This window comes from Choloepus didactylus, chromosome 2, assembly GCF_015220235.1.
Source record: "Choloepus didactylus isolate mChoDid1 chromosome 2, mChoDid1.pri, whole genome shotgun sequence".
Lineage (NCBI taxonomy): Eukaryota > Metazoa > Chordata > Mammalia > Pilosa > Megalonychidae > Choloepus > Choloepus didactylus.
In genome coordinates, this window is record NC_051308.1 from 32745467 (window position 1) to 32772167 (window position 26701).

Here is a 26701-nt window from a genome sequence, read left to right on the forward strand (position 1 = left end):
GATTTCTCTGCTTTGTAAGTTACACCGTCAATAGCTTAACTACTTTAGAAATCAGATACTTTAAATTGTGATGAAATTACTTTGTAGAACTAGTATTGTGCAAGGGAATATTATATCCTTGCTGTGAAAAGAAACTTTCTGTTTTATAATGGCTATTTAATCTGACCCATGGAATGTTAATTCTCATTTATGATTTATGTTTTGTCTACTTCAGAAATATTTTGATGTGGTTACTATTTGACAACAATAAAATTTTGGTGGTATTCTACTCTACGTTTATTTAGTGTAGATCTTTTAAAATGTTTTGGGCTTAATTATTAAAAGTAATTTAACTTTCCTTCCCTTCTCCCAGGTTACAATGCACCTTATCTCTCAGTGTATAGTGAAAATGCAGTTGATATCTTTGATGTGAACTCCATGGAATGGATTCAGACTCTCCCTCTCAAAAAGGTAATTTAACATTAAAATATGGGCTAACCAAAGTGAGTGTAAGTAAAAATATTAACAGGACAATTTAGCTATTTTTCATGAATTCAGCATTTTCTGACATGTATATTTGGTATTTTGCAATTTACCAAAGAGTAAGAAAATTAAAACAAAAGTCAAACTGGTTCATTTTATTTTAGGTAGCTCAATACCATACTATTTTTTTTACACTCAGTTTCATTATATAAAATATGATTATCATAATGAACAATTAGAATATATCCTACAATCTTAAATGTGAGTTTTATCTTCCACTTTTGGCTTAAGGAACCAAAAGGAGTATATTACTATTTTTAATTATAACTATTTTTCATTAATGGTGGTTTTTAATCCTGCAAAGACAGACTTCACAGGCTAAAAAAGTGATTCAACTTAAAACCAAAGCTGTGTTTGTGTTTCATGATTGAAAAATAAAGGTTTCACATATTGCTAATAAAACAGAATATTTCCCTTTCATATTTCCTTATGTCTTTATAACAAAAGGAGGTTTTAGAAGTAGAGAACTGCTCTTTTGTAAGAATGAAGAGTTAACATTTCATATAGATATGTATAGTATACTTGGAGGCAGCGTACAAAGGAATAGATAAAAGAAAGGAGCCAAGATTATATTTCAAATTTTGCCCCATTTAAAAATCAGCAGTAAAAAAAAGCTCTTGTAAATACTGCCACACTGCATAAAGCAGTTAAAATATGCTCCCCCAGTTTGTAAATTTGGGCTGCTTACAATTAGTTTTCTGTTTTATTTTTATCATGCAGTTTTTGGAATATATGGCACAAAGCTTAATAATAACTAATCCTTCTGAACCTACTTTGTAACTGGAAAACCAGAACATTACCAATATCACTGCATATACCAATATACTTCTCCCTTATTTCATACCCCTACCTCTCTCCAGAGAAAACTCTCTATCCTAAATTTTGTGTTTATCATTCCTTTGCTTTTCTTAAAATACAGACTTTTTGGGTATTTAAATATTCATTAAATATTTAGTTTTGCTTGGTTTTGAGCTTTATAAAAAATGTTATGTAATATGTCATCTCCTGCCTTGGTTTCTTCACTCATTTTACCTTGTTTTTAAGATTCATCCATGTTGTTACATGTACTATATATAGTTCATTGATTTTTCATTATAAAATATTCTGTGGGGTCAGTATGTCACTGTTTTGCCATTCTCTGATTGGCTGATATTTGAATCATTCCCCAGCTTTTTGCTGTTATGAATCATGATGCTATGAACATTGCCATATATGTCTTCTGGTACATGTGTGCAGTTTCTTTAAGACATATGCCGAGGAATAGAATTGATGGGACACAGGGAATGCAAATGTTGAGCTTTACAAGATAGTGTCAAGTTATTTCCCAAAGTAATTGAACCAGTCGACACTCCCACCAATAGTTGTTCCTCTTGCGCATCCTCACTAACACTTGCCATTGCTAGAAGTCTTACTTTTGTTAGTGGTTATAAAGTGTTATCTCACTGAGTTATTAATTTGCATTTCCTCAACTACCTATGTGATTAAGAATCTTTTATGTTTACTTATCATTCATATTTCCTCTCCCATGAAATGCCTAGCCATGTCTTTTGTCCATTTTTCTATTCAATTAGTCATCTTGTTCTTGTTGATTTATTGGCATTCTTTATATATTATGGATACTGGGTTAGTAATGAGTATGGTAAATCTTTGCCATATTTGTGACCTATCCATATTTTTAGTGTCTTTTGCTGAATAGAAATGAGTAATTTCAATGTCATTAAATGTGTCTTTCTTATCCTTTAGGTTAGTTTTTTATCTCTTGTTTAAAAAATAAAGATATGACCTTTATTCCAAAAGTTTGAAAGTTTTGCCTGTGACATTTATGTCTTATATCCATCTGGACTTTTTTTTTAATATAATGTGAAGTAGGAATCCAGTTTCAGTTGTTTCCATATGGATAAACAATTACTGCATTCCCCCTTTCCCTAGAAATCTGCATTTTCAACTCATCTGTGTACATTTAGTTTTTGATAATAAGATAATTTCTTAATATAATTATTTGGTCACTAATAGTTTTTAAAAGTCAAATTTAAAGTTTAAATGTATTTCTACTTGGTAATTTTTTTCAACCAAGATATTCTTCATTTAAAATTTTATCATTTTAAGTTTGTTCAAATTAGATAATTTTATACCTTTCCAGTCAGAATTAATACTAAGTTTTGTAGATTTTCTGAGAGGGCTGTATTTTGAAGTAGAAGGATAAAGGAAGAGTCTTAATAGTGTGTGCTTTATAATTATGCTAAGAGTCATATGCTTTAATTTTTAAAGGTTTTGTTGAAATACTAATTTTATTTTTTATTATTTTAGGTTCGACCTTTAAACAGTGATGGATCATTAAATGTTTTAGGGTTGGAGACAATTAGATTAATATATTTTAAAAATAAGATGGCAGGTAAGAGAATGCACATATTAATACGATAACTTCAATGGAAATATTCTCTCTAAGCCGACTGCCCAAGTCCCATGGGTAATAAGTAGCAGACCCCAGATTTAAACTGAGGTGTATCTTATAAAGCCTATGATCTTTGCCACTATGATACTCTATTAATATATTAAGATAAACTACTAGACAAAAAGTCATTCTAGTTAAGCTTGCATAGCTATATGAACAAAATATTTGATTCTGGCATAACCCGGTTATTTTACTGTGGGGTACCTAGGTAAATAGAGAAAGTATAGCTGAAAATATCTTCTGTTCTTTTAACACTGTAGAACCTAACCAAAATTTGTAGCACTAAAATTGTGAAAACTTATCCAGAGTTCCGGTTTAGGATTTTAGTAATACATTTTCTGCCAATGCATAGGGCTTAGAACTTCTGAAATGCTAATAAGGACAACATGAAAGAAAAAAAAGTCACAAGAGTGCCCAGAATTAACAGAGAGAGAACAGGAACTCCGGATGTTACAGAGAAGAAAGGGGCATCTGGGGCATCTGGTCAATGACCAAAGTAGTGAGGTAATTCCCCTGCCAAGGAGGCTGCCATGTGGAATGGATTCAAATAAGTAAATTGTTTGCTAATCAGAGAATGCCCAAACATTTAGAAAATATTAGTATAATGCCCTCTTCTATGTAATGAAGTTATTGTCATAGCTTAGCACCAGATTTCTGCATAACAGAGTTATTTTTTGTGCTGAAGCTATTTAATGGTTATGTAGTTATGGCACTTCATGTATTTAAATTAACAATTTAAATGGTCTTAAGTGTAAGTTAAAACATTAAACCTCAAGAAAACACATCAAAGTTATCTCTGCATAGTGGGTTTATTATCTTTTTTATGCTTTTCTTTTCTCCTCCGATTCCTCCAGTAAATTTGTATACTATTAGAGAAAAAATCCTGCAAAAGTTTTCTTGCTTTTTTTTCCAATACATACGAATTGTTTGGTTTCAGGTTCAGTGCCTTCTCTTGGAACTTGGGGTCTCTTGGTATAAAGACTGGTGACTCTATGCTAAGAGGGTATTCCAGTATGACTTGAGAAAGGATATTCAGGTTTTAGAAAAGATTCTCACTCAGAGATGGATTTATCATAAAGCTTAAGCTTCAGACCCTCACTTCAAAGATCCTATACTTAATTTTTGTATTCTCTTTCTTAGAGAGGACTCCAAATATTTGTGTAAGAGTGAATGCACCCTGTTTTCACTATGTGTGACCATGTTGGTCGTAAACTCAGCCCATACCTAGTTGGTGTCTGCAGGACAAAACCTATTCCAACTTGTCTTTTCCGGTGCTCTCATCTTTCTATTCTAGGATAAGAGTATAGGCGGAGCCTGGGGAAGGGACACTTGGCAGAATTTATATATAGTAACTGTCTTGTCCTTTGAAAAAGGAAGAAATCCCATTTCTAGAAGGTCCTTCCTTTATCCCTTTCTTCCTTTCTCCATCTCTCAGGAGCTCGAAGTGCACCTGCAGCCTTCTGGCTATCCAAAATCTCCCACTGCTGCCGTAACTTACAAGACCTACTCTACCCTCACAAATTTCACATTCCAAAATTTTGTCTCATATTCCCACATACCTTAAAAGTTCTATTCATTTATTTTTTGTTAGGAAAGTAATCTGATTAAGCTACATTATTACACTACAAGGAGAATGTTGCTTCTTTTTATTAATCATCTACTCTGGCTTGCCCTCCAGTCCCACTTGTCTTCTTTGCACATTCTTTTTCCACTTCAGCATTTTGGATATTAAAAACTTTTAAAGAATGACATTTCTCTTTACCCTTATCTTATTTAGAGAATAGCATCCCCTGCCATGTTATATGGATACACTTGACAATTTTTTTTCTTAGAGTATGTTCACATAGCCCAACATGTTCTAGGAATCCCTGGCTAACAGTTTGGTTTACTTATGGTATTAATAACTGAAATAGGAAAAGATGGGCACTGGCTTCCTAGGTATCTGTGGTTATATATCATTCACTCTTAAGATCAGAGGAGTAGAAATAGCAACAGATTCTTACTTTTGACAAAGGAAGGTAGTAGGAGCATATCCCTTTTCCTTACTTCACATCTGACAGATTAAATCTTGCAACGGAAATGTTTTATTATGTACAAGTAATTTTAATTACCATTTACATGAATGGTTAACCATTTATGCCTGATTACTGTATAACATAACAGTAGGAACTTTTTAACACCCTTAAGCCGTTGAAACCGGTACTGGAGGGAGAGAGGATAGTGTAGAGATGTTGGAGGTGGAGGTGGGGCAAGTCCAATGTAGGGCAACTACATTTTCCTTCCATTAATATTGTGCCATTTTATGCTTATAGCAAATAAAAGTGAAAATGTATTTAGTGAGGTGTTTAATTTCAGCATGTATCTATTTACATATGTTCTATTGATAATCCTGGCTTATATACTACTACCAACATACAGCTTTTAAAAATCAGAACTGTATATACTTGTACAGTTGCTTAACATTTGTACAGTTTTAGAAATTAATGGATAGAACATTGTTGTTTGTATTTTTTTTAATAGAAGGAGATGAACTGGTAGTTCCTGAAACATCAGATCATAGTCGGAAACAAATGGTTAGAAATATTAACAACAAGCGGCGTTATTCCTTCAGAGTCCCAGATGAGGAAAGAATGCAACAGAGGAGGTAGATATACAATAAAATGGTTAAAAGTATCTGTAAAATAGGCTAGACTTCTTTGATGTCATAAGTATTAAAAGAATCCTATTTCCCCACCAAAAATCCTAAGATCTTTTATTTAAAACTTAAAGTGAAGCCATCTAAGGAAGTGAATTTTTAATTGTGAATATTGTTATTTTAAATTATATCTTCATTAACATGATTTCACAGTTTTATTTTTGTAAAAAACTAAAAGTTGCTTAGTTTTTTTTATCTGGTTTACTCTTGGAAGAAGCATCTAAACAGGTGTTTTTTTTTTTTTTCTTACAGAGAGATGCTACGAGATCCAGAAATGAGAAATAAATTAATTTCTAACCCAACTAACTTTAACCACATAGCACACATGGGTCCAGGAGATGGAATACAGATCCTAAAAGACTTACCCATGGTAAGAAAAATGAAGAATGAGTGTGAATATGAATGAGGTTAGGAATAAATGGAAAATATAAAATATATAGGCTTACATACATATACAGGCTTAAATGGAGATATAGTATAATAAATGTTTATCTTGGATATCAAAATATATGTAAGATGCATGGTGATATATCTGATGAAAAAACAAAATTCAGACTTTTGAAAAAAGCCTGGTCAAAAAACAAAGCCAAGTTCTTACTTAGTTCCATTCCTACAAACTTTTCTCATACTTAGATTTATTATTGTTGGTGGAAGAAAATTCCAGATTTGGGGAGGATCAATACCAGGGTTCAGAACTTGTTTACCAAATCACTAAAGTTTTGCTAAATGTTAGCAATTCAATACAGATATTTGGCCTTTCTATTTTTTATCAGAGAACCTAAACATTAGCTTGGTCATTAATGGTGTGACTCCTTTCAGCCGATAATGAAATTAAATCTAACCTTTGTCCGTTTACAATCATGTTGTCTTGTCATTCTTACATTAAAAAGAACAACATAGAAAAATGGTTGTGTTTTAACAATATGAAGGTAGGATTCTCCGAACTGTTATGTTGAGATTTAAAAGATTAATGAAATTATCTAATTTTCCAGACCCTTTATACTTAACATTTCAGTATCATAATACTGTCAGCAAACTATTGAAACTTTAATATAACCCTTTTGATTGGTGGCAGTAGCAGCTAATTTTCACACAAAATTTTAAGCATAATTCATATACTATGGCAATGTGGGAGATACTATGAATCTTGACCCAAAGCCTTTCTAAGGAAGTTTGTTTTAATTACCCACATTATCAGCTCTACTGTGATACAGATGATGTGAACAATCTATCACTGACACAGAGATAATATAGTTGAGCATGCAGTCCTTAAGTTTTTCAAAACTAAAAAAAAAAAAGCCTTTAAAGAGAGTTTTGCCTTTATTTAATGGCAGAAAAAAAAGTCTACGTCAAGTCTGAGCTACTCATTGTAAGTATCCCAATTAACCAGTTATTCCTGCCTTTGAATAAATCTGACTTCCTTACTGTCCTCATTCTTACCATTATCATCAAAGACATTATTATTATATGGTTATGGTAATATTCCATCCTTCAAGGAGTTCAAATCATTCACAATAGTCATTTTTCCTTTTGGAATAGTGATTAATATTAGCTGTACTGTGTAAATATACAGTATACAAAAACTAAATGACAGCTAATATTGATATAGTAATTAAAACTAAAAATTTTAGGGCTGAGCACATTAAATATTAAAAATTATAGTATTTATCATATTTTAGAGCTATGCTATTTTTTCAACTTTTTCCTGGGAATGAGATTTCAGATTTCTCTCCATTCACTTCCCAGTCTGAACATTTACTTAAAGTCCTCGGTGTGGTTTCCTTTTATTCTCAGAAATAAACATAACATAACCATACAATCCAACATCTCTTTTTTCCTTATGGAAGGTTAAAATGTTGTGCACAAAATGCCCTAATAGAACTTTTTAGTTAACATAAATAGTTGAAATGTGAATATATTTATAGCTTATATTTGATAGATCATCTTGTATATTATTTTAATTAAACTTTTTGAAATTTGGTTAGTAAATATTTTGTTGGTAGTTGATATGTAGTAAGCATGCTAGAGAGATAGAGGAGTACAAATTCCAAATACACATCTATGCTGCAAAGAAACATATCAGCAAATACAATATTATTTCAGTAGTTAATAGATTTTAATAGGTAATATCCTTTTGAAATTAAACTTTCTTTCACTTTTGCTTCATTTTTGTGGGCAAAAGAAAAATGATTATGTTTTTCATGTCATTTATTCCAAACATATAACAGGAAGAATTATAGTAACTTTATTTTGAAATTCTGTTATGTCCTACATATTATGGTATATTCCTTAAGATGAAATAGTTTCAGGATTTAATAAAATCTTTCTCTGTTTGGTATTCTTCTGCCATCAGGTGAAAAATCCATTTGCTGATGTTCCAGAATTCTTTCAGACCTTTATACCCAGTAAGGCTATGCACCCTGAAACTAAAAATGTCTGTTTCAAATATTGCAAGAACTTTTATATCAAAGTGTCCCTCTTGTTCTATTTTTTCTCCCCTCACTCTTCTACTGCTTTAAATAAATCTCTCCATGTATCTTTTTTCCAAAATAATATCCAGGCCTTATTCCCAAACAAAACAAGTTCAGATAGCATTTCCCCCGACTGACTCCTTAACACATCTGCTGACTACCAGTCCAGTTAGACCTCTTGAATTTTAGTATTTGTTGTCACCTAATTTTGTTAGCCCATCACTGCTTTGTTGGTTCTTTAGGCATTAACACAAGTGATTTTTGCCTTAGCAGCTCAATCGTTTTTAAGGTTCCTTCTATTCCTTTTATATTTTCTTACCATGTAAGTACTTTTGTATTTCCAGAGATAAGAAGTTGGTAGTGTAAAGTTTTGCAACCTGTTTCTTCGCCTGTGCATGTAGTAATGCATTAAAGATTTTGTGTGTCTGAATTCATGTTCCTCACAGCAATATTTTTATTTTTACGTGACTTTTTTCTTTTCACTAGCAAAGGACATATAAGCTGGGGCTTTTCATAGGCATTCACTCAATTACTTAAATAATTTTTGAGCACTTACTGTGTGCCCAGAACTGTGCTTGTCTCAGAGAACACAGTGGTAAACAATGCAATAATATGTATGTCTGAAAAATAATGATAATATGCATATCTGTACCTGTATATGTATCTGTGTATTGAAAAGCTTGTGCTCTTTTAATATAGTCTCAGATTTTAATATGTTCTTTCCACTGAAATTATCTATATTTAATGAACTATTTCTTTAAAAAATGAAAAATTGAATTCATCTAATGAAGAGCTTTCAGATACCAAAGTCACATGTTGTCATTTGTATACAAATCATGAACCCATTTTTTATGTTTTAACTTAGTCAAATCAGTATTGCTTTCCTGTGAAATACTTAAAAGCTTATAGAGTTTACTGGATATCTTTAGAAGCTTATTCTGTTTCATTTGTACTTAAATGATCCTGAAATAGGGTTGTTTGCCTCATGAATGTGGAAGGGCCAGTAAGACTAAGAGAGTCATGTATTTTCTTACATCCTAAATCAGATGTGAGCCTTTCATGTGTGTCTTGGTGAGCCAAGAGAATGTAAGCAATTATAATAAGATGGTGTGTGTGTCATAGAAAGACATTCTGTATAAATTTTCTTGAATCATTTTTATCATTTACCTTTTTTCATAAGTAAGATGCTGGTAATAAAAGATTTTTCTCCAACTGAATGCAAGAAAAATATTTTACCCCTAGAAGATTTATTTTTTAGCCCATTACATTTCTCCTAGCTTTTTGATAAGTAATTTTAATTACATATAAATGTCCTATCCAATCCTAAAATTGTTAGTGAAGATAAAATTTCTAGCTCAGTGACCTCTTAGGGCCTTAAGTAACTTTGCTTCTTAAATCAAGTTACAACATTTACATCAATATTTTTTCCCTTTTTGAAAACAACCTTGGAAAGTACTGATTTCATTCATTTTGCTAAATCAAAAATGTTAACTTCCATAGGATCCTTTCTTTTAAACCTAGATAATTTACCAGATCTTTTTACAAAGCTGGCTCATCTCAACTCATGAGAATATAAATACCGTGCTGGATTCAGTAAATATTCTCTCCAGCAAGTCATTCAACCTTTGCCTCTAATAAAGAGTTCATAAGGTGTTTACTGGAAACATAGGTTTTTTTTCCAAGAGCTAAACGTTGAAAATTTCCATTACAGATGGTGATTGTACATTAAGTGACAGTTCCCAAATATTCAAAACTTATTTTATCTGAAAAAACTAGAGTCCACAGCTTTAAAAGCTTTTTTCTGTGTCTTTGGTATAATTTTTTTCTTTCTTTTAGTACTTTTTATCATTGAAGGGAAGAAGGCTTGATTTTTCCCTTGGTGAAAAATGAGTGTGTCCTTATAGGTAACTACATGGAAATAAGTTTGGGCCCCTTATAGGTAAACCAGTTACTAGTATATTCTATAATTCTCACTATTTTTGTTATAGGGAGAATGAGATAAATAAGTGCAAACACATATCATAAGTCTTTAAATACCAGCTAATTGTTTTAAAACGGTTGCAGATTTCTAAAGAACTAGCTTTATAGCATATCTAGTTAGAAGTTGGTTATAGGTTCACTTGTTCTTTTCCTGAACTGTTTCTTGCTTTTTCTATGCTTAATGTTTTTAGTAGATTTTTGCCATGATTTGCTTTTGTCACATAAGAACTAAAGACAGAACTGAAGTCTTAGTCTCCTTGCATCTCTGCAGGTCCAGTTTCTACTCACTTAACTATAGTAATAAAAGAGAATAATTTTATAATAAACTCAAATGATCTTTAGCCCATCAGTCATTTAAATAACTGGCAAGAGAATTACAAAATTTAACTTTCTAAGACCTAAAAGTATTTCATTAGGGATTCAGTTCTGATGTAAGATAGTACTTTATTTTTTCTATATGCATGTTGTCAGAAATGTCACATATAATTAGTGAATCCATTTTCATTACCTTATTACCTCTTTTTCTTCTTTCTGTTGTTTTTGATAGCCAGGTTTCCCTTATCCATTCCCTCATCATCACTCCAGTCTGATCTCCTCTCCGATCAACTTTGAGCACATCTATCACATGACTGTTAATTCTGCTGAAAATTTTCTCTCTCCTGATTCCATAAACCCTGAATATTCCCCGTCTCTACACTCTGTCCCTGGTACACCAAGCTTTATGACTCTGAGGGTATGAACAGCTGAGTCAGGTGTTAACTTTTACTAACCATGTGTGGATTTCATGTTGCCTGGCTTAATAAGTAACACCTCTGAGAGGGTACCATTTTGTGAATGTTTTCCTTTGGCCTTTTTCTCTTCTGCCCAATTTCTACTCTACATCTTCCTCCTCTCTTAATCTTCCACTTCCTCCTCCTCTTTCTTCAAGCTCTAATTTTTTTTTCTTCTTTTGAAGAAGCAAATAGAGGATTGAGGAGGATTTTAATTTTATTTTTGAAACTATATTGGAGGTTTTTCTATGTTTAATAATTTTCCCATCATAGTATTTTCTATTACTGATGCCATTATAAGAAATAGCTCAAGTGGGCCTTTTATTCTGCTAAAACAAATAAAAAAGGGCTCCTGGAATTTTTGACATTTTTTTATAGCTTATTACCCTATAACCAATTTAATTCAGAGAAAATTTTTATATTTAATGAGGTTTAAGCCTGTGATGGGGCTTACCCACTTATCTTCTATCTATAATAAACCTCTTTTTGAAAAGCTTAAAAATTTCCAAAGTAAAAAGTGTGTAATACTATTAATGAATAACAGGAAAAATTACAAAAAGAAAAGTAGATCCTACTAATCTTTGACTTGCCTTTAATTCCAACTGGATCTAAGATAAGAAAACTAAATCAAAGAAAGGGAAAAACAAAACAAAACAAAGCGTGCCTTGTTCTGAAGGACCGGGCATCTGCTGTTGGCCCCTTCCATTTGGCTTTATGTCCTTGTTACCAGTGGCTTTGCAGGGGGTAGAGAGAGAGCTAGTGACCCTTAAAGCGGAATATCCATATTTCCATCACGAAATAGGTACTTATACCAACTTCAAGGGAAATTTTCTCAAGTTAATTTTGCAGATAATAAAATACTTGGATTATATCATGTGAACCCATTCCCCATGATGCCTTCTGGCTTTGAAAAAATAGTAGCATCTATTTTTCATTTGTATATTTCATAATTTTCCAATAAGAAAATTAGCTGTAGGATAGGAAGTTTATTTTTATGTTTTCATTTGTATTGAAAAATTATTCTAAATTCTAATATTTTAAATGTCACTGTCATTGACATTAAATTATGGTGTCTTTTAAATGTCTTACTTAACAAAAGAGGATTAACCATGATAAAAGTTAAAATAAGCCATAGTTTGCTTGGTAACAGATTGCAGGGAGAGGATTCCAGAAGGATGTTGTATAAATTAATCACTTGAGAACTTTTCATATAAAAGATGGTAGAAATGTTGCTTAAGTTAGTCATTCATAAATAGAAACACTGTGCTATAAGTGGAAGTTTTACCCTAATTTGAAGCATATTTATACATGACAAAGACTAGGCTTAGATTCCATATCACATTATAATGAAGTTTAACTCTGATTGAATGATAAAGTGTTGTTGGTTGTTTTTACATTTTTTCCTTGAATGTTTTTTTATTTTTACTTTTTTTGTTAACATTTTTTTTCCCTTGGACATTCTTCCTGTGTAACATTCCTTTATTGCTTCAACATTCAGTGTTACCAAGCAACAGGTATATTTTGTTGGCTTAATTTTTGCCATTTATTCTAGGGTAGGTTTGTTTTATAGAAAAAGGACACCACCAAGGTATTTTAAGGTTTGTGGGGTGGGGGTGGGGGGACTAAAAATTTAAAGCTTGAAACCAGTATTTCCATCTCTTTGAGCTTTCCTTTGCTGCATTGTGTGCATGTCTTGTGTTTTATAGGGTTGCTCCTATATGTGTGAATGCTGAATTGCTAGCACTGAGTGTTTTAATTTTTAATCTTTTATTTCTTTAAAGTTAACATGTTAAAAGGTGAAGCATTTGCTTTAAACAAATAACACTAAGAATTACATGGACTTTGCAAATTTGAAATGTGAATCAAAATGGTAGTGGGTGAATTTGGGGCCAGCAACCATCTTTCAGTATGTGTGTTTCTTCAAAATGTATGATTTAGAGTTTTTCAAGTGACATTATTGGTGGTTTTACTGATTTCTCGCTTTGGCCCTGCCATAACCTTCTCTCAGGTGTTTTGGAAGCATTTAGGAAAGCTCCCTACTGCAAACTGAATCGGATTCATATCCTCTTCTTGGGGGTCACACAATTACATGAAGGCTTCTATTTATTATGACTCAAAATACTTTTTAGCCACGATTTAGTATTTTTCTTTTTTGCTTGTTTCTTTCAATCTCAAAAGCCTCAAGTAGGTGTGCTTGTTTCAATGTATTCTATGTTAAATTATTGGACTATAACATATAGCACAGGTGACAGTCATCTTTTGTTAATGTTATTATATAAATCAGATTATTTGAAGAATTGCTACCGGTTTATTCTTTGATTCCCAGAAAATGTTACTCTGTTCACACCAGTACAAGTAAAATGTATTTTATAACTTTAAAACAAACACACACTATTAACATCAAACCCATAATACTAGAGCATAGTGTATTCTTACAGAAAGAATCATAACTCTAAATTCATAAAGTACACTGCCAACTGAATTAATCCCAACACTTGAAGTAGAAAATATGGATTGAAGGCATAATCCATTCATTTATTCTTCAATGTACCTATTACTTGTCAGCCACTATTTTAAGTGTTAGAGTTTAGTATTGTTATAATCGCAACGAGTATAAGAAATGCTAAAATGACTAAAGGTTTGAGGCTAAAAACAGTTACCAGCTATGGACAAACTGGACTGTCATCCCAAACAAGCCAGGATCACTGTGAGTAGTGAGTATAGATAAGGGAGTTTCTATCAATAGCATTCACTTGATTTATATGTTTAAAGGGCAAGTATAGGGCCATTGGTGAAGTATATAATATATGAAGGCATTTGGCCTTTCCTCTTGCTGAAATTTGTAAGGCATTCAGGTGAGTTAGATTTATATTAACACTGAATAATGTAAGTCCATGACAGGTATATGGCTAAATTTCTCTATCTCACTTTAATGTACCAAAAGAGGGAGTAATATTTCTTGAGCCCCAAGTTTTTAAAACAGATTTAGTGTTTTTGAAACAGTAAAATGAGGCAAATAATAACAGCATTATAAAATACACTAGTTAGCTTTGTGTTCTATGCTATTTGAAAAAAGCATGATACAGTATGGTCAACTCTGAAAAAATAAAATAGTGTTGGAAGAAAAGATGGGCAGGAAATACTAAATTGTTAATAGTATCTGGTGAATTCACAGGTGACGTTTTTTTGGTCTCTTATAATTTTAGTATTTTCCTACATTTTCTATAATGAATCAGTGTTACCTTTATAATCAGAAAAAGCAAACAGTCTTAATGAACTAGTTAGTACTTATAGAATTACAGGCTAATAAACATATTTTCCAATCACTTATTCTTTGTTATGTATTAGTGGCCATGACTATTAGTGTGATTTTCTGATAGTGTAGAAAAAATAAAGGAACATCCTGTAGTAAAGTTAGCTTATAGTGTCATATGAAGAGAGCTGTCTCTTTTCAAGAGAAAATTGCATGTTATACTCTTAGAGTTAGACTAGACTAATTGGCTTTACCTAGCAGGCAATTTTTTTACTTTGAAAGAATCATTAAACTTGAATTTCTAGCCACATTTTAGTGGGTAATTTTTTTTTCCGTTGCATTTTCATTATAGAGTTATGGTCTTGCTTAATTCATGTAAAGTTGGTGATTTTTATCCCCAGCACATTTGTTACATTGAGATGATCAAAAGGGAAGGTTTAAAGTGATATTACAGATTGCTACATTGGGGTTGTTATTAGAGCAGGGGGGAAGAAAGGCACATAGTAGGGACTGGGATAAATGCTTTATTTTTATTACTAAAATTATTTCAATTCTCAGAAAACCACCACGAGATAGGTATTATCGCAATAATAATACAGATAAGAAAACAGAGGCTCAGGGTTTAACTTAACCTGAGGCTCACCATTAGTAAGTTATGTAGCATAGCACAGACGTGAATACGCATCTGTTTTACTCCAAGGCTTACGCTCACTCCAACCACCATGCTGCCCTTATGTCCTAATCTCCTAAGAACTGCTAATGGAGGGGATAGGCTGCTGACCATACATACTGTGGGCCAGTGAAATTGCCATAGTGTTTGCGGCTATGAAAGAAAAATTAATACAGAATAGATAAATTTTCAAATAAATATAAATAAATCTATTCATAAATTATTAAAAAATCAAAGAAAACCAGACCATTTGTGTTAGAAAATGCTTATATGAGGCTGGGAATAACTCAAAAAATGGAGAAAGCATTGTGAATAATAAAAAAGATGTTAATAATATGGTGTATGTAGTTTGTCTACTCCAGGATTTGTTAAGAATATGGAAAGATTTTTTCCCTCACTTTGACTTTTGTCAGGACTGACACCCCCTTCTTCTGGTCTGAAAGGGTTGGGGCTGTCAGAGAGGCTGCAGGCTTTCTGTCCTCCCCCACGTTATAGCCCATCCTGCACTCCACCTCTTACCACCCTTCTCTCTGTGTGCATGATTTGAGAAACGGTTTTCCTACCTGGACACCAAAATCATTTGGTAATTAGATGGAAAACTTCTCAGACTACAATACCCAAGTTAAATAACTTCACCCAGGTTGTGCTGGTGCAAACATTACATTTATGATTCATGATACTATTCTGTGTGTCAGTGAAGTTGCCTGGTGACTGGGAACATGAACACGTGAGTGCACGTTTGGTATCATATCAATAAAGCATTTACTTGAGAATATCATTTTAGTTTACTTCCCTCCAAGTGGACTTATTTATTCAACTGTTGATTTATCCTGAGCAAATAAAAATTTCATACATAATAAGAGCTTTGTTTCTGTTATTTGCAAATGTCCATGTAATTTTATGCTTACTGTCACTTCTAACCATATAACTTTTTTTTTTACCGTTCCCTCAACAAAAAATTCTTACTCATTGTTCAGTGTTTCAGTAAGTATAAGGATAAATACTTATCCTTGATTGGGATGAGACTTATTTCATAGTATGGTTTTATTACTTTTGTGGGAGAGAGGGATTATATAATTTGCTGTTCCTTGTTCTTTATCACTTTGGTCAAGATAATTCTATTTCTTGATAATTATGCTGAAAAATAGAAAGTCACTTTCCCTCTGGCTGAAGAATTTCTCTTTCTCTTTTGTTTTTAGAACCCTCGGCCTCAGGAAAGCCGGACAGTATTCAGTGGCTCAGTCAGTATTCCATCCATCACCAAATCCCGCCCTGAACCAGGTCGCTCCATGAGTGCAAGCAGTGGCCTGTCAGCAAGTAAGTGGCCTGGCTGCAGGAAGGCACTTCCTTAGCAAGGTAGCACCTGTGCTTCCTACCTGCCCTGGAAGTCCTGTGGACTGACATGGCCTTCATTTACTCGCTTATGTGTGCATTCATGCATTATTAAGTAGCTATAGTGTTTCAGACTGCAATACAAGTGAAATCATTAAGAAAATAATTATGGACTCCTTATGGAGCTTACAATCCAGTGGAAGAGAAATAATATTACAAATTGTGATAATAAATGCTCTGAAGGAAATAAACAAGGTGCTGCAGTAATAGAGAATAGCAAGAGGTAGCTGTTGGAGATGAATTCATACTTAGAATAATTAAGAAAATTACACTGCCTTCCTAGGAGGTGATAATTAAACTGAGACATGACTCAGTTGGAGTTAATTTAACTGAAAGAAAACCAGTGAGGCTAAATGGTAGTTGTGATGGAGTGAAAAAAAATACAGTAGAAGAGGTAGACAAGGGTCACATTGAGCAAGGAGTTGGAGACTGAGATAAGATTTTTTTTTTAATTGAAGTCAAAATGCAATGAGAATCCTTTGAAGACTTTTAAGTAAGGAAGGAACTTTATCCAATTTGCATTCTTAAAAAGATCACTCGCTGCCAAATAAAGAACAGATTAGAGGCAGGCAAATGTGGGAGCAAGTGTCTAGCTGGAAGGCTCTTAGAGTGGCAGAAACTGGTAAAAGCTAATGATGGACTGGCATACAGCAGTGGCAGAAAGGCAGATGGATTCTAAAGGTATATTTTGGAGGTAGAAACAGTGAGACATGATGATGGATTAGTAGGGGGAGGGTAAAGGAAAGGAAAAAGACCAAGGTAAATCCTAGCCTTCTTGCTAGAGCAGTAGTGATGCCATTTACTACGCCGTTTACCACGGTTTGGGAGGGGCTGGGGTAGGGCATTGTAGGCTTGTACAAAGGTCCCAAGATGGGAAAAAAATTATCTTGTTTTATTAACTGAAGCCTGGGAACAAGTTAAAAAGTATACTCCTGAAACACAAAAGAGAGCATTAACAAATGCTCTTTCATCCAGTAAACATTGTTGAGGACCCATTAGTGTCCTTAAGGTGACATAGTACCTGTTTCCAGGCGGCTCACAATCTTTATTATTAGCTCTCTTTTTTTTTACTCTACCCTGCACTGAAGCATCTCTTTTCTATACTTTTGTTCTGGGCCCTGAGAGAAAAAAGAGTACTCCATGTGGACTAATATTTGGCTACTGCCCAGCAGCAACTTTTTGGTAGAGGAAAGAAGGGAGTTGGGAATGTTGTCTACCTGAATAAAAGTCTACATTTATGCTAAAAGCATCTCACCTCAGGATGAGAGGAAGGTACAGGTGAAATATTTGACCAACTAAAAAGTTTAAATTTAGTCTCATTGAATTCACTGAGGTCTTTGGTAGTTCTTGGATTATGAGTATTGAGATTATTGATTGTCAGATTACCATTGTAGCTTCTGATGTGAGAGAGACTGTTTTTGGCCAAAGGATGTTCTTTCTGTTACTTTTTTCAGGAGTGTGCTTTTTCCAGTAGCACAGCATCAGCTTAGAGATCAAAGAGAATATAGCTTGACTGACTGACATAAATGCAGTCCCAAAATGTATCCATTGTAAGTTTAATGAAACCTCTCTTCAGTTGCATACAACTAACTGATTCTTAAAAGAAAGTGCCTTAAATCCACTTACACATGTAATAGTCAGAAAATTTATGTTTTGCCTTGTATTCTTGAATGTTAGCTATTTGAGTTGAAGTCTCCTGATGAAAGTTGAGTTTCAACCATTCATTTGTTGTTCATTCAGCAAAGTTTGATTTCAGCACCTGCTCTGTGCTCAGGTACTGTTTTTACACTCTGGCACTATAAAGGTGATTTATGCTCTATTGGTTATCTACTGTTGCATAAAAAATTACTGCAAACCTTAAAAACTTAAAACAACAGGCATTCATTATCTCACACAGTTTTTCAGGGTCAGGAATCTGGGGAACTTAGGCTGGGTAGTCCTGGTTCAGGGTCTTTCACAAGGTGGCAATCAAGCTGTCCACTGGATTGCAGTCATCTCAAGGCTTGACTGTGACTAGAAAATCTGCTTCCAGGTTTGCCCATATGGTTATTGGCAGATCTCAGTTCCTTGCTGACTGTTGGTTGGAAGCCTCTGTTCCTCACCAATGTGGACCTCTCCATAAACTACCTGAGTGTCCTCAGGGCATGGCAGCTGGCTTCCCCAGAGCAAGTGATCTGAGAGAGACAGAAACACAGCAGTCTTTGCATAACTCAATCTCCCAAGTGACACTCTGTCCCATCTGCTGTAGTCTGTTGATCACAGAGATCCACCCTGCTACAGTGAACACCAGGAGGAGGGGATCATCTTAGAGATTGGCTATGGATACAGAGAGCATGATTTCAAGGAGTTTTCAGTTGTTAGGCAAAAACTGAAATGTGCAACTTGCAACTTTCTTGTCATTATTTCCTGAAATCATCTAACCAGAGGTGCCCCTGATCAGAATGAAAAAAGTTTAGCTAATTGAGAAATGACAGCCCTTTTATTAATCTTTTTATTAATGATGGCAAGATGAGATGATGGATTTAAATTATAACCATAAGTTAACAGGATATGAGATGCAAAGAAATCTGTGTCACAACATTAATAGTTAAATAATGGTTCATAATTCCTTACCTGGAATCCTTGGGACCAGATGTTTTCTCCGAATTCAGATGTTTTTTTTTAATTTTAGAAAAGAACCTATATATTATGTTACATTCCCAGCAGGATCTGGGACAGCATCACAAGCACATTAATATTTATATGGCAAAATTTATAACTATTCACCCTGTAAATACATAAATAATGTACTCTTCATAAATAAAATCTGTAGTCAGCCTCCAGTGGGTTCAGATCAGGTTTTGCCACATGAGTTTGCATCAAACTTATGAAAAAAACTTTTTCTTTTCAGAGCATTCCGGATTTTTAGAATTGTAGGTGAGGTCAGAAATACTGAGATTTAAAGGGCCAAGTCTGCCCTTCTTCTTAGAAGTGCCGAATGAGGATCCCAAATCCTGTTAACAATATGCAAACTAAAAATTGGAACTAGCCTCAATTCCTGTCAAGGCCCTTAATTCAAGTTTGGCTTTCTTGAGATTCCTGGTCACAGGTTATTTGAATATATAAAAGGAAAGAAGACCATCCCAGGAATTCAAAGGGGCATCTGCTATTTAGAGTGTCTCCTCCTAGCTTCAAGAATAGCCAAGTAGGCTATTTTTATGGCTGTTTTAGTTTGCTAAAGCTGCTGAAATGCAGATACTATAAGATGGGTTGGCTTTTATAATGAGGATTTATTAGTTTAAAAGCTTACAGTTCTGAGGCCATGAAAATGTCCACATCAAGGCATATCAAGACAACACCTGGGCTCCTCTTCAGATGGCAAGGCACATGGTGGTGTCTCCGGTCTCTCCCTTCTCTTCCGGGCCTCACTGCTTTCACCTTCTTGCTTCTGAGGCTTTCTCTATCAGCTTCTGTGTCTTTTTTCTCTGTTTGTTATCCCCTTATAAAGAACTCCACTAAGAGGATTAAGACCCACCTGGGGCACACCTCAACTGAAATAACTTAATCATAAGTTCCCACCTGCAATAGGTCTACATCCACAGGAATTGATTATCTTTAAGAACATGATCTGGTATGCATAAAGCCTCCAGATCTTTACAATAAGCCATGTAAAAAGTTTCAAAAAGGACAGCCAGCCAGGAGACAATCAAAAAGAAATAAGGAAATATGGGATATTCCACAGCCAGATTCATGATGACTTTATGATGTAAAGTCAACTTATTAAAACATTGGTTTTCAGCCTTGACTCCGTTCCAGTCCACCTGAAGAATAAGACAGTGACAGGGGCTTGCTAGGGAGCCTCTCAGGCTTTCCTGGAGATCATGTGTAGTGTAGACATCCCCCACCCTCAGAGATCAGGATGCAACCCCCAGCCCACACCCAGAATCAGTAGAAGAGGCCAGGTCTGAGTGTACGATCTTAGTCACCCAAAGCCACAGTTTTCAGGTTTCAGCTTGTCCCCCACCCCCCTTTTTTATTTTTTTAATTAAGTTTTACTGAGAAATATTCACATACCATACAGTCATCCATGGTGTACAATCAACTATTCACAGCACCATCTTATAGTTGTGCATTCATCACCCCAATCTATTTTTGAACATTTACCTTACACCAGAAAGAATCAGAATCAGAATAAAAAATAAAATAAAAAAAACACCCAGATCACCTCCCCATCCCATCCTATTCTTCATTTAGGTTTTGTCCCCATTTATCTACTCATCCATCCATACACTGGATAAAGGGAGTGCAATCCACAAGGTTTTCACAATCACACTGTCACCCCTTGAAAGCTACAGTTATACAATCATCTTCAGGAGTCAAGGCCACTGGGTTGGAGTTTGGTAGTTCAGGTATTTACTTCTAGCTGTTCCAATATATTAAAACCTAAAAAGTTTTATCTATATAGTGCGTAAGAGTGTCCACCAGAGTGACCTCTCGACGCCATTTGAAATCTCTCAGCCGCTGAAGCTCCATTTCGTTTCATTTCGCTTCATTTCACGTCCCCCTTTTGGTCAAGAAGATGTTCTCAATCCCATGATGCCGGGTCCAGATTCATCCCCAGGAGTCATATCCTGCATTGCCAGGGAGATTTACACCCCTAGGAGTCAGGTCCCATGTAGCGGGGAGGGCAGTGAGTTCACCTACCAAGGGGGCTTAGTTAGAGAGAGAGAGGGGGCCACATCTGAGCAACAAAGAGGTACTCAGGCGGAGACTCTTAGGCACAATTATAAGCAGAGTTATAAGTCTCCTTGTAGCAACAAGCTTCATAGGGGCCAGCCCCAAGACAGAGGGCTCAGCCCATCAAGTCAGGCCCCTTTTGATGTTTAATCAAAACAGCCCTCCTTAATTTTTTTTTTTTTTTTTTTTTTTTTAAGATTGGGATAGAATGTTACTTTCCCTGTGGAAGAAGTGATCCCCAAAGTAAAAAAAATAATAATAATAAGTAAAAATCACTGAAAAGTGGGATTAAATTACGTATTATTTTAATAAATGATTAATAGAAAGGAGGAAAGGTGACAGGTAAAAAGAATGTGCTAAGCCCTGTACAGGCACCTTCACACAACTTCTATCTTTCATTTGATTCTGCATGTACTGAATGCTCAGTTATTCCTCCAAATCCCATAGGTAGATTTTATTTTCTTATTTACAGGTAAGGAAAATTGAGACTGAGAAAGGCAAAATAACTTGCTTGAGGTCACAAAGCTAATAAGCAGAGCAGCAGAAGTCTCTGGCAATTTGAAATTTCTGTTAAGAATGACAAAATTAATAACTTTCTCACTGCAGTTTTTGTTAAACTGAGAACTAAACTAGGCATAGAAATGGAAGAGAACTACAAATAATTAAAAAATGATTGACACTTTCAATTAGGTCATAATCTGAGGAGAGAGAAGACCCACATCAAAAAGTAAAGAGTGGGGCTCACTTCTGCAGCACATGTACTAAATGTGGAACGATGCAGAGATTAGCATGGCACCTGCACAAGGATGACACGCAAATTCGTGAAGCGTTCCATATTTTAAAAAAAGAAGGGTCCATTTCTAAAGAAATGTATCAACAAATGAAAATCAGTATATGTCCAGTGAAAGGTGCAACAGAAACTGAGTGGCAGAGAGAGTTGGGAATGAGCAGGTCTCCCAGGGAGTGAGGTTAAGTCAGTGATTCTCAACCTGAGAAGCATTCTGGAATCATCTGGAGAGCTTTTAAAAGTTAAATCAGAAATTATGATATAATTGGTTTGGGGTAGGGATTGTTAACTTCAGAGCTCCATTGGTAATTCTCATTCAAGCAGTATTGATAACCTCAGTCATAAGTAAATGATGGTATCAGGGAAATGAAAACACATCTCTGATTGCAGCCAAGGATGCTCAGTAAAGAAACTTGAGAATAGAAGAAAGGAAAATTTGAATTACCACAGGCAAATTCTTTACCAGGTTCCTATACAGTTTATTAATAAACACTTCTATATTTTGGTGGTCATTAGATAAATATGCTTTAAACAATCTTCTTTCAATATTTTCATTAAATTCTTCTGTAAAAAGACTAAATTAGGATTTACTAAATCAGCAAAAAGTTGAGACTCACAATCTAAATCTTAGAGTTTTACTAAAACTTTGACACAGTGCTTTTTTGACCTGTGATCCTAACATTGAAGCTCAGCAAAATTAAAACATTTTTAAAGCAAAAATTAAAAATAACAGGGAATGCTAGAAGCTTTAAATAGGTACTAACAATACCCTGAAATTTCCCAAGGTTTTTTGGTCTTCCTCCATCTTCCTCTAAATGCTGCATTTTCTTCCTCGCCCCTGCATCAGGCAGCCTTCTCTGTTGCTGAAGAGACCTGCTTTATTTCACTCATCTGTTTTTGTGATAAATTCTAATCTGAGTTCAAAGTCTTTTGCCAACTATCCATTATATATAGGCTCTCGGCAAATCCTGGATTAAAAGTTATCTAATAATTAACTCCAGGGAAAAATAATCCATTTTGAAGCCTTTAGGGGATTTACTAACCACACATTTTTAGCAAAAATGACTAACAGAAACAGCCTTTCCTTTTCCCCATCTCATGCTCCAGTGTCTGGTATGTCAGGAAGATCACTGGACTAGGAGTTTAAAACAAAACTAATATTATAAGTCTTTAAGAGTCACTTGGCTTCTCTAGGTCTTAGTTTTCTTAACCATAAAACTCCATGACCTCTGCTCACAGAGCTGGTATGAAGGTCAGAAGTGAAAGTGCTTTATGAAGTACACCACCAAATACCTTGTAGTACCACCAGTTCTTCCATGTTAGCCAACCTCTGGTTGCCATGGCATCTAAGAAAGAGAGTCATTTCTTCCTTCAGAAGTAAACCCTAGGAGGCGGGGCAAGATGGCAGACTGGTGAGCTGTAAGTTTTAGTTACTCCTCCAGGAAAGTAGGTAAAAAGCCAGGAACTGCGTGGACTGGACACCACAGAGCAATCTGTCTTTGGGCATACTTCATACAACACTCATGAAAACGTGGAACTGCTGAGATCAGCGAAATCTGTAAGTTTTTGCGGCCAGGGGACCCGCGCCCCTCCCTGCCAGGCTCAGTCCCGGGGGAGGAGGGGCTGTCAGCTCCGGGAAGGAGAAGGGAGAACTGCAGTGGCTGCTCTTATCGGAAACTCATTCTACTGATTCAAACTCCAACCATAGATAGACTGAGACCAGACACCAGAGACTCTGAGAGCAGCCAGCCCAGCAGAGAGGAGACAGGCATAGAAAAAAAACAATACGAAAAACTCCAAAATAAAAGCAGAGGATTTTTGGAGTTCTGGTGAACACAGAAAGGGGAAGGGCGGAGCTCAGGCCCTGAGGCGCATATGCAGATCCCGAAGAAAAGCTGATCTCTCTGCCCTGTGGACCTTTCCTTAATGGCCCTGGTTGCTTTGTCTATTAGCATTTCAATAACCCATTAGATCTCTGAGGAAGGCCGTTTTTTTTTTTTTTTTTTTTTTTTTTAAATCCTTTTTTCTTTTTCTAAAACAATTACTCTAAGAAGCCCAATACAGAAAGCTTCAAAGAATTGCAATTTGGGCACGTCAAGTCAAGAGCAGAACTAAGAGAGCTCTGAGACAAAAGGCAACAATCCAGTGGCTGAGAAAATTCACTAAACAACACAACTTCCCAAGAAAAGGGGGGTGTCCGCTCACAGCCACCATCCTGGTGGACAGGAAACACTCCTGCCCATCGCCAGCCCCATAGCCCAGAGCTGCCCCAGACAACCCAGTGTGACGGAAGTGCTTCAAATAACAGGCACACACCACAAAACTGGGCGTGGACATTAGCCTTCCCTGCAACCTCTGCTGAATGTCCCAGAGCTGGGAAGGTGGAGCAGTGTGAATTAACAAAGCCCCATTCAGCCATCATTTGAGCAGACTGGGAGCCTCCCTACACAGCCCAGCAGCCCAGAACTGCCCTGGGGGGACAGCACTCACCTGTGACATAGCACAGTCATCCCTCAACAGAGGACCCGGGGTGCACGGCCTGGAAGAGGGGCCCACTTGCAAGTCACAGGAGCCATACGCCAATACCAAAGACTTGTGGGTCAGTGGCAGAGACAAACTGTGGCAGGACTGAACTGAAGGATTAGACTATTGCAGCAGCTTTAAAACTCTAGGATCATCAGGGAGATTTGATTGTTAGGGCCACCCCCCCTCCCCGACTGCCCAGAAACACACCCCACATACAGGGCAGGCAACACCAACTACACACGCAAGCTTGGTACACCAATTGGGCCCCACAAGACTCACTCCCCCACTCACCAAAAAAGCTAAGCAGGGGAGAACTGGCTTGTGGAGAACAGGTGGCTCGTGGACGCCACCTGCTGGTTAGTTAGAGAAGTGTACTCCACGAAGCTGTAGATCTGATAAATTAGAGATAAGGACTTCAATAGGTCTACAAACCCTAAAAGAACCCTATCAAGTTCAGCAAATGCCACGAGGCCAAAAACAACAGAAAATTATAAAGCATATGAAAAAACCAGACGATATGGATAACCCAAGCCCAAGCACCCAAATCAAAAGACCAGAAGAGACACAGCACCTAGAGCAGCTACTCAAAGAACTAAAGATGAACAATGAGACCATAGTACGGGATATGAAGGAAATCAAGAAGACCCTAGAAGAGCATAAAGAAGACATTGCAAGACTAAATAAAAAAATGGATGATCTTATGGAAATTAAAGAAACTGTTGACCAAATTAAAAAGATTCTGGACACTCATAGTACAAGACTAGAGGAAGTTGAACAACGAATCAGTGACATCGAAGATGACAGAATGGAAAATGAAAGCATAAAAGAAAGAATGGGGAAAAAAATTGAAAAACTCGAAATGGACCTCAGGGATATGATAGATAATATGAAACGTCCAAATATAAGACTCATTGGTGTCCCAGAAGGGGAAGAAAAGGGTAAAGGTCTAGGAAGAGTATTCAAAGAAATTGTTGGGGAAAACTTCCCAAATCTTCAAAACAACATAAATACACAAATCATAAATGCTCAGCGAACTCCAAATAGAATAAATCCAAAAAAACCCACTCCGAGACATATACTGATCACACTGTCAAACATAGAAGAGAAGGAGCAAGTTCTGAAAGCAGCAAGAGAAAAGCAATTCACCACATACAAAGGAAACAGCATAAGACTAAGTAGTGACTACTCAGCAGCCACCATGGAGGCGAGAAGGCAGTGGCACGATATATTTAAAATTCTGAGTGAGAGGAATTTCCAGCCAAGAATACTTTATCCAGCAAAGCTCTCCTTCAAATTTGAGGGAGAGCTTAAATTTTTCACAGACAAAGAAATGCTGAGAGAATTTGCTAACAAGAGACCTGCCCTACTGGAGATACTAAAGGGAGCCCTACAGACAGAGAAACAAAGAAAGGACAGAGAGACTTGGAGAAAGGTTCAGTACTAAAGAGATTCGGTATGGGTACAATAAAGGATATTAATAGAGAGAGGGGAAAAATATGGCAAACATAAACCAAAGGATGAGATGGCTGATTCAAGAAATGCCTTCACGGTTTTAACGTTGAATGTAAATGGATTAAACTCCCCAATTAAAAGATATAGATTCGCAGAATGGATCAAAAAAAATGAACCATCAATATGTTGCATACAAGAGACTCATCTTAGACACAGGGACACAAAGAAGAACTGAAAGTGAAAGGATGGAAAAAAATATTTCATGCAAGCTACAGCCAAAAGAAAGCAGGTGTAGCAATATTAATCTCAGATAAAATAGACTTCAAATGCAGGGATGTTTTGAGAGACAAAGAAGGCCACTACATACTAATAAAAGGGGCAATTCAGCAAGAAGAAATAACAATCGTAAATGTCTATGCACCCAATCAAGGTGCCACAAAATACATGAGAGAAACACTGGCAAAACTAAAGGAAGCAATTGATGTTTCCACAATAATTGTGGGAGACTTCAACACATCACTCTCTCCTATAGATAGATCAACCAGACAGAAGACCAATAAGGAAATTGAAAACCTAAACAATCTGATAAATGAATTAGATTTAACAGACATATACAGGACATTACATCCCAAATCACCAGGATACACATACTTTTCTAGTGCTCATGGAACTTTCTCCAGAATAGATCATATGCTGGGACATAAAACAAGCCTCAATAAATTTAAAAAGATTGAAATTATTCAAAGCACATTCTCTGACCACAATGGAATACAATTAGAAGTCAATAACCATCAGAGACTTAGAAAATTCACAAATACCTGGAGGTTAAACAACACACTCCTAAACAATCAGTGGGTTAACGAAGAAATAGCAAGAGAAATTGCTAAATATATAGAGACGAATGAAAATGAGAACACAACATACCAAAACCTATGGGATGCAGCAAAAGCAGTGCTAAGGGGGAAATTTATAGCACTAAACGCATATATTAAAAAGGAAGAAAGAGCCAAAATCA

At 35.5% G+C, this 26701-nt stretch overlaps 1 protein-coding gene and 1 non-coding gene across 12 annotated transcripts in view; both read left to right on the forward strand.

The window, feature by feature from the left end:
- Positions 1-26701, forward strand: part of CDC42BPA (CDC42 binding protein kinase alpha) — a 449333-nt gene that overhangs the window by 406521 nt on the left and 16111 nt on the right. For 7 of the 11 annotated variants that reach the window (XM_037822691.1, XM_037822669.1, XM_037822670.1 and 4 more), the window contains 6 exons: positions 353-450; positions 2830-2914; positions 5495-5618; positions 5922-6039; positions 10668-10853; positions 16013-16130. In XM_037822691.1, coding sequence (XP_037678619.1) covers positions 353-450; positions 2830-2914; positions 5495-5618; positions 5922-6039; positions 10668-10853; positions 16013-16130 — 729 coding nt within the window. The remainder of the gene's footprint in view (positions 1-352; positions 451-2829; positions 2915-5494; positions 5619-5921; positions 6040-10667; positions 10854-16012; positions 16131-26701) is intronic. The other 4 variants (XM_037822673.1, XM_037822672.1, XM_037822679.1 and 1 more) reach the window with 1 other exon arrangement.
- On the forward strand, positions 21659-21762 carry LOC119528280. The gene has a single exon (XR_005215599.1). It is a non-coding gene; the product is annotated as a U6 spliceosomal RNA (small nuclear RNA).